Source organism: Nilaparvata lugens, chromosome 3, assembly GCF_014356525.2.
Source record: "Nilaparvata lugens isolate BPH chromosome 3, ASM1435652v1, whole genome shotgun sequence".
Classification (NCBI taxonomy): Eukaryota; Metazoa; Arthropoda; class Insecta; order Hemiptera; family Delphacidae; genus Nilaparvata; species Nilaparvata lugens.
Genome location: NC_052506.1, coordinates 52,055,113 through 52,067,928, shown reverse-complemented (window position 1 = coordinate 52,067,928; position 12,816 = coordinate 52,055,113). Strand labels below are relative to the sequence as shown.

General features: G+C 33.6%; 2 protein-coding genes across 2 annotated transcripts in view; one reads left to right on the top strand and one right to left on the bottom strand.

Annotated features, from left to right (window-relative positions):
• LOC111047576 (calcium permeable stress-gated cation channel 1) overlaps positions 1 to 2,688 on the bottom strand; it is a 41,404-nt gene extending 38,716 nt beyond the window's left edge. The window contains exon 1 of the mRNA XM_022333365.2: positions 2,517 to 2,688. The gene's annotated coding sequence lies outside the window, so the exon portion shown is untranslated. The remainder of the gene's footprint in view (positions 1 to 2,516) is intronic.
• A 220-nt stretch (positions 2,689 to 2,908) lies between these two features.
• On the top strand, positions 2,909 to 11,898 carry LOC111047577 (signal recognition particle 9 kDa protein). The gene is made up of 3 exons (XM_022333366.2): positions 2,909 to 3,264; positions 8,925 to 8,993; positions 10,718 to 11,898. Exons 1-3 carry the CDS (start codon positions 3,196 to 3,198, stop codon positions 10,835 to 10,837), a joined length of 258 nt encoding a protein of 85 aa, XP_022189058.2. The 5' UTR covers positions 2,909 to 3,195; the 3' UTR covers positions 10,838 to 11,898.
• Positions 11,899 to 12,816: the final 918 nt, after the last annotated feature.

Sequence of the window (12,816 nt, the reverse complement as noted above, 5' to 3'; positions counted from 1 at the left end):
AGCTAGATCTTGCAATACATTTTCAATTGCCTTCTGCAGAACAGACTATAGCATAGCCACCTTTAATACAAGGCCGCGGCCTACGATATTGCAACGTCGCAGTGTAGGCCTAGAATCTAATACATGATTGGTGAAATAGATCAGCTGGTATTTTTAAAAATCTTTTTCACCAATCATGTATTAGATTATAGGCCTACACTGCGACGTTACAATATCGTAGGACGCGGCCTTGTATTAGAGGTGGCTATGACTATAATTATTATGAACCAATTAAAAGGATGCAGCGCCTATTCAATGTGAGCTGTAACGGTCTGGATATATTTGGTGGGTCGGTTGATTAGATTGTGCGCGCGTGTCGAAGTAGGGTTGGTGCCTATGTGGTCGGTGACGCATGAGTTGTCTGGCCTGTCTCTTGATGGTAGTTTTTGATTGTTACAACATATATAGTACGGTATAACATATTATGATTTTTTCTCTTAACTGTATTTCTTTGAAGTGGAACGAAATTCTGTTTTATTGTACTCTCATATTCATAAATCATATTCTGTCTTATTTGTTAAATAAGTACTTAGTTTACTCATATTCTAATATTTCCTTATTATTTGTTAAATAAGTACTTATTTTACTCATATTCTTAATATTTCCTATTGGTTTATTTCTTATTTTTAATAATTTTCAATTTTTCATGAACTTTTTTCTCTTAATAATTATGAAGAACTTTGTGATGTTGAATCGGGAAAAGTTTTGGGCTATAATGCCTGTTGTTCCCATACCTGTATGTATGTATTTTTTGTAAATAAATAATCAAAAATAAAAAAAAGGTGGTGTAAAATTTTATAATTTATCTTTCATGTATAGTAACTATAAAACGCTTGTTTAGACAAAGACAAAGGCATCCATCAACGGGAGTCTAATTCTATGACAGTGTTGTTAATCCTTGCAAGATGAGTTGAACTAAATGAGTTTGTTAACTTACTTGTAACCTGGAGAGAACAAAACATGATTGTCCTATTATTGTCAATGACAATCATGACCTCATGTAAAAATTATATTTAAGTAAGTTTTCAGTAGCGTCGACCGGGGAGACTTTGTCCCAAATTGCGGAAAAATATTCAAAACCATTTATCTCCGATCTCTGTTATCCGAAATCAATGTTCAACATTGATAGCCGTAGCCCTGATCATTATCGAGGTTCCACAATCGATAACTTGTCGAATGTTATATTTCAATTGGTATATCCATAATATTCATGGTTGAACTGGTTATAGGGTTCTGTTACTAGTTAAATACATCGAAAAGGTTACTTTTAGGTTGAACTTGGGGTGAATTTGTCTCAGTTCAAAAATTATGATAGGCCTATGCAGGAAATGATGCAAATTTATACAATTCAACATTATAAAAAGGCCTATTATGTATTTCATCTAATAAAACAAAATATCCACCTTGCTTTGAATTAATACATTCTGAAATTTTTTTACTGATTCTGCAGCTGGAGCTAAGATGCCTCGACGCTACAAAAGATCTTTGGGCAGCAGAAACTGAAATATTTTTCAAAAATAGCTATTTAAGTATTAAGAGCGTAATTTTGCAAGAGCGATAAAGAAGCATTACGCGCGAATTGCGCGTACATAAATACAAAATTTATTCTACAACTGCACAAACCTGTTAAATCACTTATATCTGGCGGAGTTTATAATAATTCGTCTACACTGATATCCATCATGGCTGTAGAATCGGTACAATTACCGATTTTTTAGGTTAAGATCTGACTGAGAGTGGTTTGTCTTTTGGCGAGCTGCTTATCAGCTGATTAACGAGCGTAAAGAAACTCTTCTACGATGCGCGAATGATTAGCGAGCGTAAAGAAAATCTACTGCGCATGTGCAGATGGTTAGCGAGCGAGAAGGATTGAAAATGTAAATTCTTTCTTCACGCGCAGTTGTAGAAAAAATAATTTTAATTTTTCAAAGTGAATTTTATTTATTTTTAATGTTATTATCCATTTTAAACGTTAACAATTGGTTTCATTTTGTGCAACTCTTGAAAATGAACTTGAATCCATATATTTTTCACAAGTGAGACAAAGTCACCCTAACCCGTGGTTGACATTCTCTTATTTTCAAAAAATATATCCTTATCAAAATGAAGAAAAATAACAACTTTTTATAATGAGAGATACACTTCAAAAATTGCAAGAGATATGTATGAACTTAAGTATTGTTTACAAGCTATAAAATGTTAACACCCCAAAATTTTGACAAAGTCACCCCGGTCTATCGTAGTGAACAAATTGGATCACCAATTTGTATCAACAGGAAGGTTATTAATTTTTCCGCTTTCTCAGGCAATCGATATGGAAGGTCCACATACTGAAGTTATTTAGAATGAAAACCACTTACAAAAAACTGTAATCTGAGGACATACATAAGAATAATACTTAATAATACAAATGAATAGTAAAACAACTATGCATTAACCAAAACTAGTGAACATGAAGGTAAACAGGAGATACTTACGCTATAGAGCTTAAAACAAAGCGATAACCTAAATTTAAAAATATAATTCTAGAAAAAGAACACCAACTACTAAGGCGCCGGCAACAACATTTCAATTTTTCAAACATAGGAAATTATTTCAACAAAAATCTTCGTAAACAAGAAAAACCACCAGCTGTTGCTGTCACTTTAGCAGACAGTCTGTGGCACTGTGGGTTGTCAAGTTCAATGCCATCAAAATTTCATTGTGCTATCTTGATTGCTTGATATAAAATATTATTATATATTTTTTATCTTTAATCCTTCAGACTGAATTGAATCCAATTTTAAATATTTGGGAAAAATTTAAATGTCTCTTCAATGATTTACTTGATTGGCTACGTAGAATAGATTAATCTCAGTAAAGTCGGGATATTTTCGAAAATCACAAATTCACAGAGTAATATGAATAATTTAACTTGTTCACTTAATTTTTTTTTGTGATATTTGTGTTATGTGAATATTTTATTGAATGATTTTTAAACTTTTGATGAGTGATTTGACGTTGCTGATTATATTGATTTTGATTTTACAGCTGCTTACTGCCTGTTGAGTTCCAGTTCAGTTTCCAATTAATTCATAATCATGTTAGGATTTTAAGGTTAGTTAGCCACATCATGTATTAATTTGTTCAACTAAGAGTTTCAAAGAAATTATCAAAATGTTTCTAAAAACGTGGGAAGAGTTTGAGAAATCGGCCATGCATTTATATCTCAAAGACCCTATGAAGGTAATAAACTTTATACTTTAACAATTTAGCACACATGTTTTGATGTTTGTCATCTCCAGCATATTGTGTACAATGTCCTAAAAATTAAAAACTTTTTATAAATCCAAGTTACTTCCTCGTAACAGTTGAAAACAACTTTGAGGCTTTCTTTTACAATTTAGAATTCCAATTGGATTAGCTACGTTCAAACTTGTACGTTCGAATTTGTATAACATTCGTTCTTGTCAGATATACAAGTATAACCTATAAAACTTTGTATGATCCTTCATCTATACTATAATAAGGAAAAGAACTGGTTTATACACGTACGGGATAGGAAATTCAGAAATAACGCATCATCACGTCTGAACTTTTGGACTGATTAACTTGAAATTTTGCATATAGATTCTCAATTTATCGAGAATGGTTATATCTTGGCCTATTTTAAATTTTTCAAGATACCAGTAGGTCAAGATTTTAGTTTGTCAAGTCTCTTATCAGGCCATAATATGTTATACCAATTTCTATGTAACATTCTAATGAATAAATAAATGATCTTTATTACCTTGTAAGCTTTTTGTAGCAATTGGTTCGTCAAAAAACAAGCACACAAAAAAAATATATTTTGGATATCTATATCTATATAAACAAAGGAGAAATTGATAAAGCCTATATTAAAAGCAAAATGTCTTTGGTGCAAAAAAGACTATATCACATGAGTATAAAGACAGTATCCTATAAAGTTCATGAATAAAATTCTTTGATAGTAGCATTCGGGATATTGAAAAACTCACTTATTGAATACAGAGTGGTTTTCACGAGGAATGCATGGATGAATTTGTGGAACTGCTGTGTTGTAAGAGTCCTCGCTGATGCTGGCAGCCGGTTGAAAAGCCCCATGCTGAGGCTACCAGGGCTATTTTGTATCCTACTCAGTCTTGTGAAGGGCAGGTTGAGTTGGCTTCTGCCTCTTGTGTTGTGGTCATGAACACTCCTCAGGCTCAAACATTCCAGGCTGCACTTGATTTTTTATGGATATGAAGATGTAGAGGCAGATAATTGTCATGACCGATTCTGCACAAAACAGTGGGCGACAATGATCAATTATGCCAGAGCCCGTGATGATTCTGATGGCCCTCTTCTGCTGCAGTAGGAGAACTCTATCAATGCCACTGGCTGCACCCCAGTGTTCCAATCCATACATCACTATTCCTTGGAAGAAAGAGATATATGCAATCCTCACATAGCTTTTAGGTTCACACAGCATCAGCTGACTAAGTAGGTAGATTTCTCTGGACAGCTTTGTACATATATGTAGTCGATATGTCAATTTCGAATCCAGATGGAAACCCAGAAGTCCAACACTTCTCGCCTGATCTGTGACATTTCTCAAGCCAAATGCATTCTTATAGGTACTTAAATACTAAATTATAGCCTGAAAGGGGCACTTAATTATATGGGCCGCTGAATCCAGCATTGACACCTACATAGGCTAGATCGATAAGGGGGTCAAGACGAGTTCAATCATGTATTACATTGTTGACTTCAAAGGATTACCAGAAAAAACATGGCTTCAAGCTGAGTTTTTTTAAAACTTTTTATGGTTACAATAGATTTAATAATATAGTTGAATCTTATGTAAAAATTTATTTGTGAGTATTTTAAACTATTGGTCTTTGTAGAAAAATAAATTCTGGAGAAAAAATGTTTTATCCATTGATAGCCTAAACTCAAAATTTTTCGACATATTATTTGGATAAATAATTGCACACCCCATTTTTTCAAATTCTGTTCTTCATAAAAAATTTTTAACTCTCCTATTTTTTTAGTGACTACTAAATTGGCCAAATCAACAAACTTTATAAATAATTATCAAGAGTGTTGAATACAAAATGCAAGAAAGTGTAGTATCCAGTATTTAGGTCCATAAAAGGGATCACTAAAATGAATCCCACTGGGACACGTCAAGGAAAAGTGAAGTAAAAACAGCTGCCCTAAGGCGGAAATCAAATAAGAAAATAAGCAATCACCACACTGCTCTCCAACATATTGAACTCACAGAGTGAGCGGGTGAACCGTGAGCAGGCTCTTCAGAGCCCCTTGAAACCGCACAGCAGTCAGATCCGTGGCCAACAGAGGCAGCCTGTTATAGAGGCTGATAGACATATGAGCTATACCAGTCCGGGTTCTCCTCAGCCTCTGGTAGGGTACATCTAATAAAGAATATTATCAATTGTATTCTAACCCCGTTCACATGCCTTGTAAATAAAGTCATTGCGGAAGGGAAATTTCCCACCTCACTCAAAATCACTAAAGTAATACCGGTTTTCAAGAAGGGTAAACATGAAGATATTACAAACTTCAGGCCCATTGCTATAGTTCCTATTTTTTCGAAAATAATAGAAATTCTGCTTGGAAAGCAATTTTGCAAATTTTTGGAGGAGAATGACTTGCTCTGTAAGACTCAGTTCGGTTTCCGAAAAGGCCTATCAACCACCCATGCTCTGATTAAATTGGTGGAGGAAATTCTGGACTGTTTTGAGGAGAAATGTTCTGCTGCTGTATCATTCTGCGACCTCAGTAGAGCTTTTGAATGTGTTTCACATGACATCCTGTTAGCAAAATTGAAGCACTTACAGATTGAAGGATTAGCACTGGATTTATTCTCCAGCTATTTGCAGGGCAGAACTCAATATGTATGTGTGGATGGTAAAAGCTCGAGTACTTTGTCTGTTAAGTGTGGAGTACCTCAGGGCTCGGTCCTGGGTCCTTTGCTCTTTCTTATTATGATTGATGATTTGAGCATCAATGTCCCATCGAAAATAGTCTTATATGCAGATGACACCACAGTTCTCAATAGGCATTCAGATGACACTCAGGCTGTGGCACTTTCTGAATCTAATTTGAAGGTAGTTCAAACGTGGTTGAATGCGAATGAGCTGCTTCTCAATGCAGATAAAACAACAACAATCACGTTTGGGCTTAAAAGTAGATCTGCTTCCAATAGCACAAATAATAAGGCTCAGAAATTTTTGGGAATCATTGTAGACCCTACTCTAACTTGGACCCATCACATTGCCAGTCTGAAAAATAAGTTGAGCAGCAGTGTATTTGCCCTCAAACGTCTTTGTTGTGAGCTGGACCAGGATGGCATTCGTCAGGCCTATTTTGGCATTTTTCAGTCGCATATCCAATATGGCCTAATAGTCTGGGGTTGTGCAGCACAAGCGCATGATATCTTTTTGTTGCAGAAAAAGGCTGTCAGAGTCATTGCCAAAGCTCCATTTCGTGAACATTGTAGAGAAATTTTCAAGGGATTGCGTATATCAACACTCTTTTCATTATACATATTACAATGTTTACTGTTCTTGAAAGCTAATCCCGATAAAATGGAGTTGAGAAGTGCTACACACACACATAATACTCGAACAAGTCAATCTTTGAATTTAGCAAGAAGCAGACTCCACAAGACAGATCAAAGCCCCACTAATGCCGCAATCAAAATTATGAATAGACTGCCCTTTGAAATAAGGCAACTTAATTACAAAAGGTTTAAAAATGTGCTAGAAAAATTTCTCTTAGATAATCCCTTCTACTCCGTCAAAGAATATATGGAGAAAAAATTATATCCAAGGGATTTTGAAATGAATTAAAAATAATGTATATTTTTGAATGATGTGTATTGTTGTATATTATGAACTGTATGTAATGTATATTTGAATTTCAATCCAATGTACTACTGTGACTGTTTATTGTAGTGGTTTATTGCCCGTTTTTATTGTGCTGTATTGTATTGTGTTGACTGGCCTATATGTCAAATTGTGATGTACTATTGAGGCTAATAAAGATATTCTATTCTATTCTATTCTATCCAGCCTGAGTCTACCCTTAGTCTCATACGGGTGGAAGCTCTGTCGGGTCACGAGGAGCAGGTTTGCATGCGTTCTGAAAAGAGTATGAAGAGCATAGAGGGAGAAGACAGACGGTGGAGATCCTCTCTTAATAAAGAGCGGGTGACATGCTAATCTACCAGCCTCATAAATAATCCTAAAGGCCCTCTTCTGGAGACTAAGGACTCGGATGACATCTAACCTTAATCTGATCTGATCTTATCATACCCAGCCTGATTAACCGAGTCTAACCTAATTAAACCAAACCTAACATGACCTTACCAAACTAGACACAACCTAGTGTAATACAAAATCAATCTAACCAACCATACCATCAAAAAAATTAAGTGTAGTTTAACCACGCCTTATGTAACCTAATGAAGCCTAATCTGACTCAACCAAGCCTAACCTAACTTGAGATAGGACTAATTTAGTACCCACTGTAGATAGAAATATCAAGAATAAAATTAAAAAGTATGAAGTGTGCAATTTTTTCAAATATTTCAAAAAATTCAGAGTATATCAAGTGAAAACATTTTTTCCTTCAGAATTTGTTATTCTATAAAATCTAATAGTTTCAAATACTTATCAATCACTAAGTAAAAAAGTTAAACTCTTATAAAGCAAAAAATTGAACTTTTTCGCAATATCTCATAACTACTTTAGTTATGAACTTGAAACCGGTTTCAAGATTGGTCTATTTTGAAACCTATTGTAGCCTTAAAAATAATAAAAAATGATTTTTTTCAATTTTTTTGACATGTTTGTTCTGCTAATCCTTTGTAATCAACAACAATGTTTTACATGGTTGAATTCGTCTTGACTTAACTTATCGATCTATGTAGGCCCCAATGCTGGATTCCGCGTCACTTATACTAGAGTGAAGCCGCCTGATGCTCCAGATTCTCAATAAATCTATTTTATGTGTTTGAATAATTCCATTGAGTCACTCTCAAGTGCTCAAGCAAAGTTTCGGGTTTTGGAAACGAGACGGGCCCTTTTTTGAACTTTTTCCATATTGTAAATGTTTTTTCATGTTTAATAAATACCACTGACATGGGTTACATGAAAGAAAAAAAATAACATGAAAAATTATATTCAATCTAATAGAATTGGAAAAGACGCAAAAAATCTTACATTTATAACTATCAAATTGTATGTAACTCAACTCAGTCTGTATACAGCTTGTAAGGAAGTTAAGTTCCATCAAATGAACCATTTGGAATAATACAATTACAAGTACTTGATCACTGATTTAGATTCAATAATTATAGAAAATACAAGTAACAGATGTAAGGTGCAAAGTAAAAGATAAGTTGGTGCATGCTATCAGCTAGAAGTGCCTTCCAGAAACAATACTGGGTCAATAATGAGGTTAATGAGGCAGAATCAGAGGACAATAGAGTTTGAGTTGGTAGAGGGTAGTCGAGAGTTGGAGGATGAACCTTTATGAGCCTTTATTGAACAATACCCACAGTGGACTGCGATCCCATGATTGTGCCCAGTATTGAGCCCTGAGATTCACCAAAACTCACAAGGACTCAATTCTCAATTAGTGAATTTGTCTGCAAGGAGACATTTTTATAAATTTTTATTCTTGCTCCTCCAATTGAAGTAAAATATGTTTGGTCAAGTTATACATTTATAAATATTCCTATAAATCTATTCCTTGTAATTTGCAACCAATTCTGCTTTCTGAACAAGGTCTGTTGTTTTCCTGTGTTGAATGATGAATAATCAATATTCAACTCTGTCTCTATTTCTCTTAATTTTGTTCTATCTGTTTTGCAGATTCGATACATAATGAAATACACACACAACAAAAGTATATTAAAAATAAAAATAACTGATGACGTAGTGGTAAGTTATTTTATTTTGAAGTATAATATTGAATAATTCTCATTTCCTACTACCTATTTAAAGTAAGGCTCGGTCTCGCAAGTAACTCTTACTGGTCAGTTGCCTGTAATTGTGAGCATGCTGATGAATTTTCTCAATTGCTCTTTATTCGTCACCCATGATCCCTTATTGTGATTAATCTGACAAAAGAACCATAGATCTCTTATTGTTGATTTGCATAACAATCTAAGTTAACTATTACTAGATTCCTTGATTTCCAACTACAGTACTATAGTTAATTATTTTTATTAACATTGATAGTCCAAAATAAACTGAATCGTAAAATTTATTTTTATTTGGCGATGATGCTACTAAGTATTTAATTTATCAATGATTTTTGGAAATAAATGCTACGTTACTACTTCACAACTAATAAATTGTTGATAAAATTCTCTAATTCCTTTGCTACCTATCTAGTATTTTGTGAGTGCTAATAAACACATCACAGTTTGTACTGTATACAAATGTATTATTGAAAGATCATAAACAATTACCTACTGCATTCATAAAATGTGGCTGTGAACAAAATAGTTGACCGAGCGAAGTGAGGCCTAAGATTCAAGTCGACGGTTTGGCATTTCTCTTAATGTTTAAATGTTTATATGTTGCGCATTTACGGCGAAACGAGGTAATAGATTTCCATGAAATTTGACAGGTATGTTCCTTTTTAAATTGCGCGTCGATGTATATACAAGGTTTTTTTTGGAAATTTTGCATTTCAAGGATAATATCAAAGGAAAAAGGAGCCTCCTTCATACGCCAATATTAGAGTAAAAACAGACTACTATAGAATTATTCATCATAAATCAGCTGTCTAGTGGACTATAATATTACCCGTTTAAAAACATTGACCATCTTGAAAATGTATCTTTCCATGAACGTTAGTAGACAGTTGACTATAATACTATCCGTTCAAAAACATCGAACATCTTGAAAATGTATATTTCCATCAACGTTGTAGACAGTTGCAGCCAGACCTGATAACAGCGCTCACACTCACATTCCGGGACGACACGTCACGGTACAATAGGACAGAAAACTATGTTAATTTAGGATTTTTTCTAGACATTTTAAATTGATAAATTATTTGTCAATTTTTGAGAAAACATAACAACAGGTCAATGTAACTTACTGAGCGCGAGGTCTACTGTTCACAGAACTACTAGTTATATGAAATTATCATCAATATAAATTTATTTATACAGATTTTATTTATATCATACAATTGCTCTCTATATTCTACTGAATTATATTTTATTTAGTTGGACGTTCTGTCTCAGCGTCTGAATCAGTCACTTGCCAGTTGAAAAGGAGGCAACATGAGACAAATTATTCAGAATGAAATGAATATCACGTACTTTCTCCAAGTTTTGATCACTCCACTAAAAACTTGATAACAAACATTATAGACTGAAGAAAGTCTCATTGAGTAGAACGTGTAACCATGGAAGGAGATGAACTAGATTCGAGGTGAAGAAATCTCGAGAGCTCCAGACAATATCTTCAATTAAACTCCAAAAATTACAACCAAAACATTGCCTTATTTAGTGCTTTCCAGATTATTAAATATTCTGTAGTCAGCCATTCACAACAACTGAAAATTTCTTTTTTTCTTCTTTGATTCTTTGTAATATACAATTCTTATTTTTTATGAACTCTATTTTCGATTTACTCGTTTCTTACAGAATCTTCAGTTCAAAACAGAAATCATCCAAGACTTCAAAAAGATCGAAAGGTTCGTTAATAATTTGATGCGGCACATGGCATCAAAAGAAAGGATGGTTGAGGATAGCAGAAAGTCATGAACATTCGAGCCTCTGTTGTGCTGCAATACAGTGGACCAACATTTTTTTCTTGGATACATTATCCAAATATCCAACAGAATAGAAATTCAAATCGTGATTACTGTGTAAATCCCTCATCGGTTTGGGTGTCTGGTTCGTGTATGGTTTTGTTGACGAATCATTGAATTAATTTTGTCACAAGTGTTGTGGTAATACAGATCATAGTGATACGGTTTATGACTGATAATTTGAATATTAGTAACGCTGTAATGGCATCTCGATTTTAAGCTGTTGTCTATTATTTCTAATGCTGCTGTTATCAAAAAAATTTGGTGTCTCACCAAATATTCGTGTTCTATCAATGTAATTTGGTCACTTCCTAGTGATGTTACACCAACTATTATAATATATACATATGAATATATATAATACATATTTATTATATTTATTTATACCACATATTGCAAATCATCGTTTATTATCCTACTAAATAGCTTGAATAAGCATTATTCATTTTAAAAATCCAAAATGGCTTCAATAGAAAATTGTATTTTATTTTATTCACTCCGTATCCAATCTTTTTATGTGTAATGTTTTCATTTGAGGCTTATGAAAAATACTCAGGCAATGAAAGCGAAGGCCCTTATTACATTAGGACTCCAGGCTGAGACATCAGTGGTGTCTGTGTGTTGTGGTGTCAGACTGGGACACCAGTGAAACCACCAGTGATCACCAGTAGGTGAGAAACCTGGTTTCTTGTCGCCTACTGCTGCTGTGGGTAATTGAGTGTACCGTATAGTTTAACTATAAACTCAATAAGAACTAATGCTCCACGTCTCGCTCAGCCACTTGGTGTTTCACCCTGAGTGTTCCAATGCAATACGGGCCTTAGTTATGTAGTTGTTTAGTTGGAGAGTTGAACAATATGATATTATCGTACTTTTAAATGCTATTATTTTTTCATAGATAAGTGCAATTCATTTTGTAAGGGTTGTTTATATTTTATAAAGTATTTGGTCATAGAGTTAACTAAAAAGTTGAGGATGAGTTTTTAAATTCGAATAAAGATAATTATAATTCGATCTTAGTTTTTTTTATTCCTTATGGCTATAGCAGCTAGTAATAGAAGTTGTTTTATCGTGGAATCTGTAGACCTACTCAACATTTTCGAGAAAGTATGCATTGAACTCAATAGTGAGAGTGACTCCTACATGGAAGATGGATAGATTTCTAAACTATGTTCTGTAAAATTTCCTTTTCCTACAGTTACCTTGGAAAGTGACCATTCCTGCACTGATTACAGAACGCAAAGAATCACTTTTCCGCTCTAGTGCGCAAAGTATTACTTTGCGTACTCTTAATACTTTGTGTATTATCTTGCAGTCATCCCAATCAGCTGTTGACATGTATTTTGAATACGAATTTTTTCCATCTATATTTTTTCTGATTTTTAAATAAATTAGAACTCATTGAATTATACATTTTGGATATTATTAATTATTCATTATTCCAAATAATATTTTTTCATTCATAAATTGATTGTTTCAAAAATTATTTAGAAATTAAGATTCATTCAAAATTATTCAAATTTTTAAATTAATTGTATTAATTTAATTTCAAATTTGAATAAATTATCGATTATTAATTTTCAATTGGATTATCAAGTTTAAAATAAATTAAAGTTGTTATTAATAACAAAATTATACAGACAAACATTTGATGGATTTCAGTCATCATTTTACGCATAATCAACCACTTCTCATATTCAATGGTAACTGCAGGAAAAATTTAATGTGAACTACGTGCGCAAAGTTCCTCTGCTGCACTCAAGAAACCATTCCGCCCTCGCCTACGGCTCGTGCGTAAACGTTTCTTTCGGTGCAGCAAACTGTCACTTTGCGCACTAGTTGCATAAATAACTATTTCACTAATGCTAAATGTTGGCACCTGAAAAAGTAACATTCTGTTTTACAATTAGTTGGCTTGCTTTCAGATTAGAG

What these genes read in the sequence shown, in the direction of transcription:
- LOC111047577 (XM_022333366.2), top strand. Translation starts at nt 3,196, where the DNA reads ATGTTTCTAAAAACGTGGGAAGAGTTTGAGAAATCGGCCATGCATTTA. An exon ending in ATCTCAAAGACCCTATGAAG is followed by an intron (nt 3,265 to 8,924) that starts GTAATAAACTTT and finishes TCTGTTTTGCAG; the next exon opens with ATTCGATACATAATGAAATA. An exon ending in AAATAACTGATGACGTAGTG is followed by an intron (nt 8,994 to 10,717) that starts GTAAGTTATTTT and finishes CGTTTCTTACAG; the next exon opens with AATCTTCAGTTCAAAACAGA.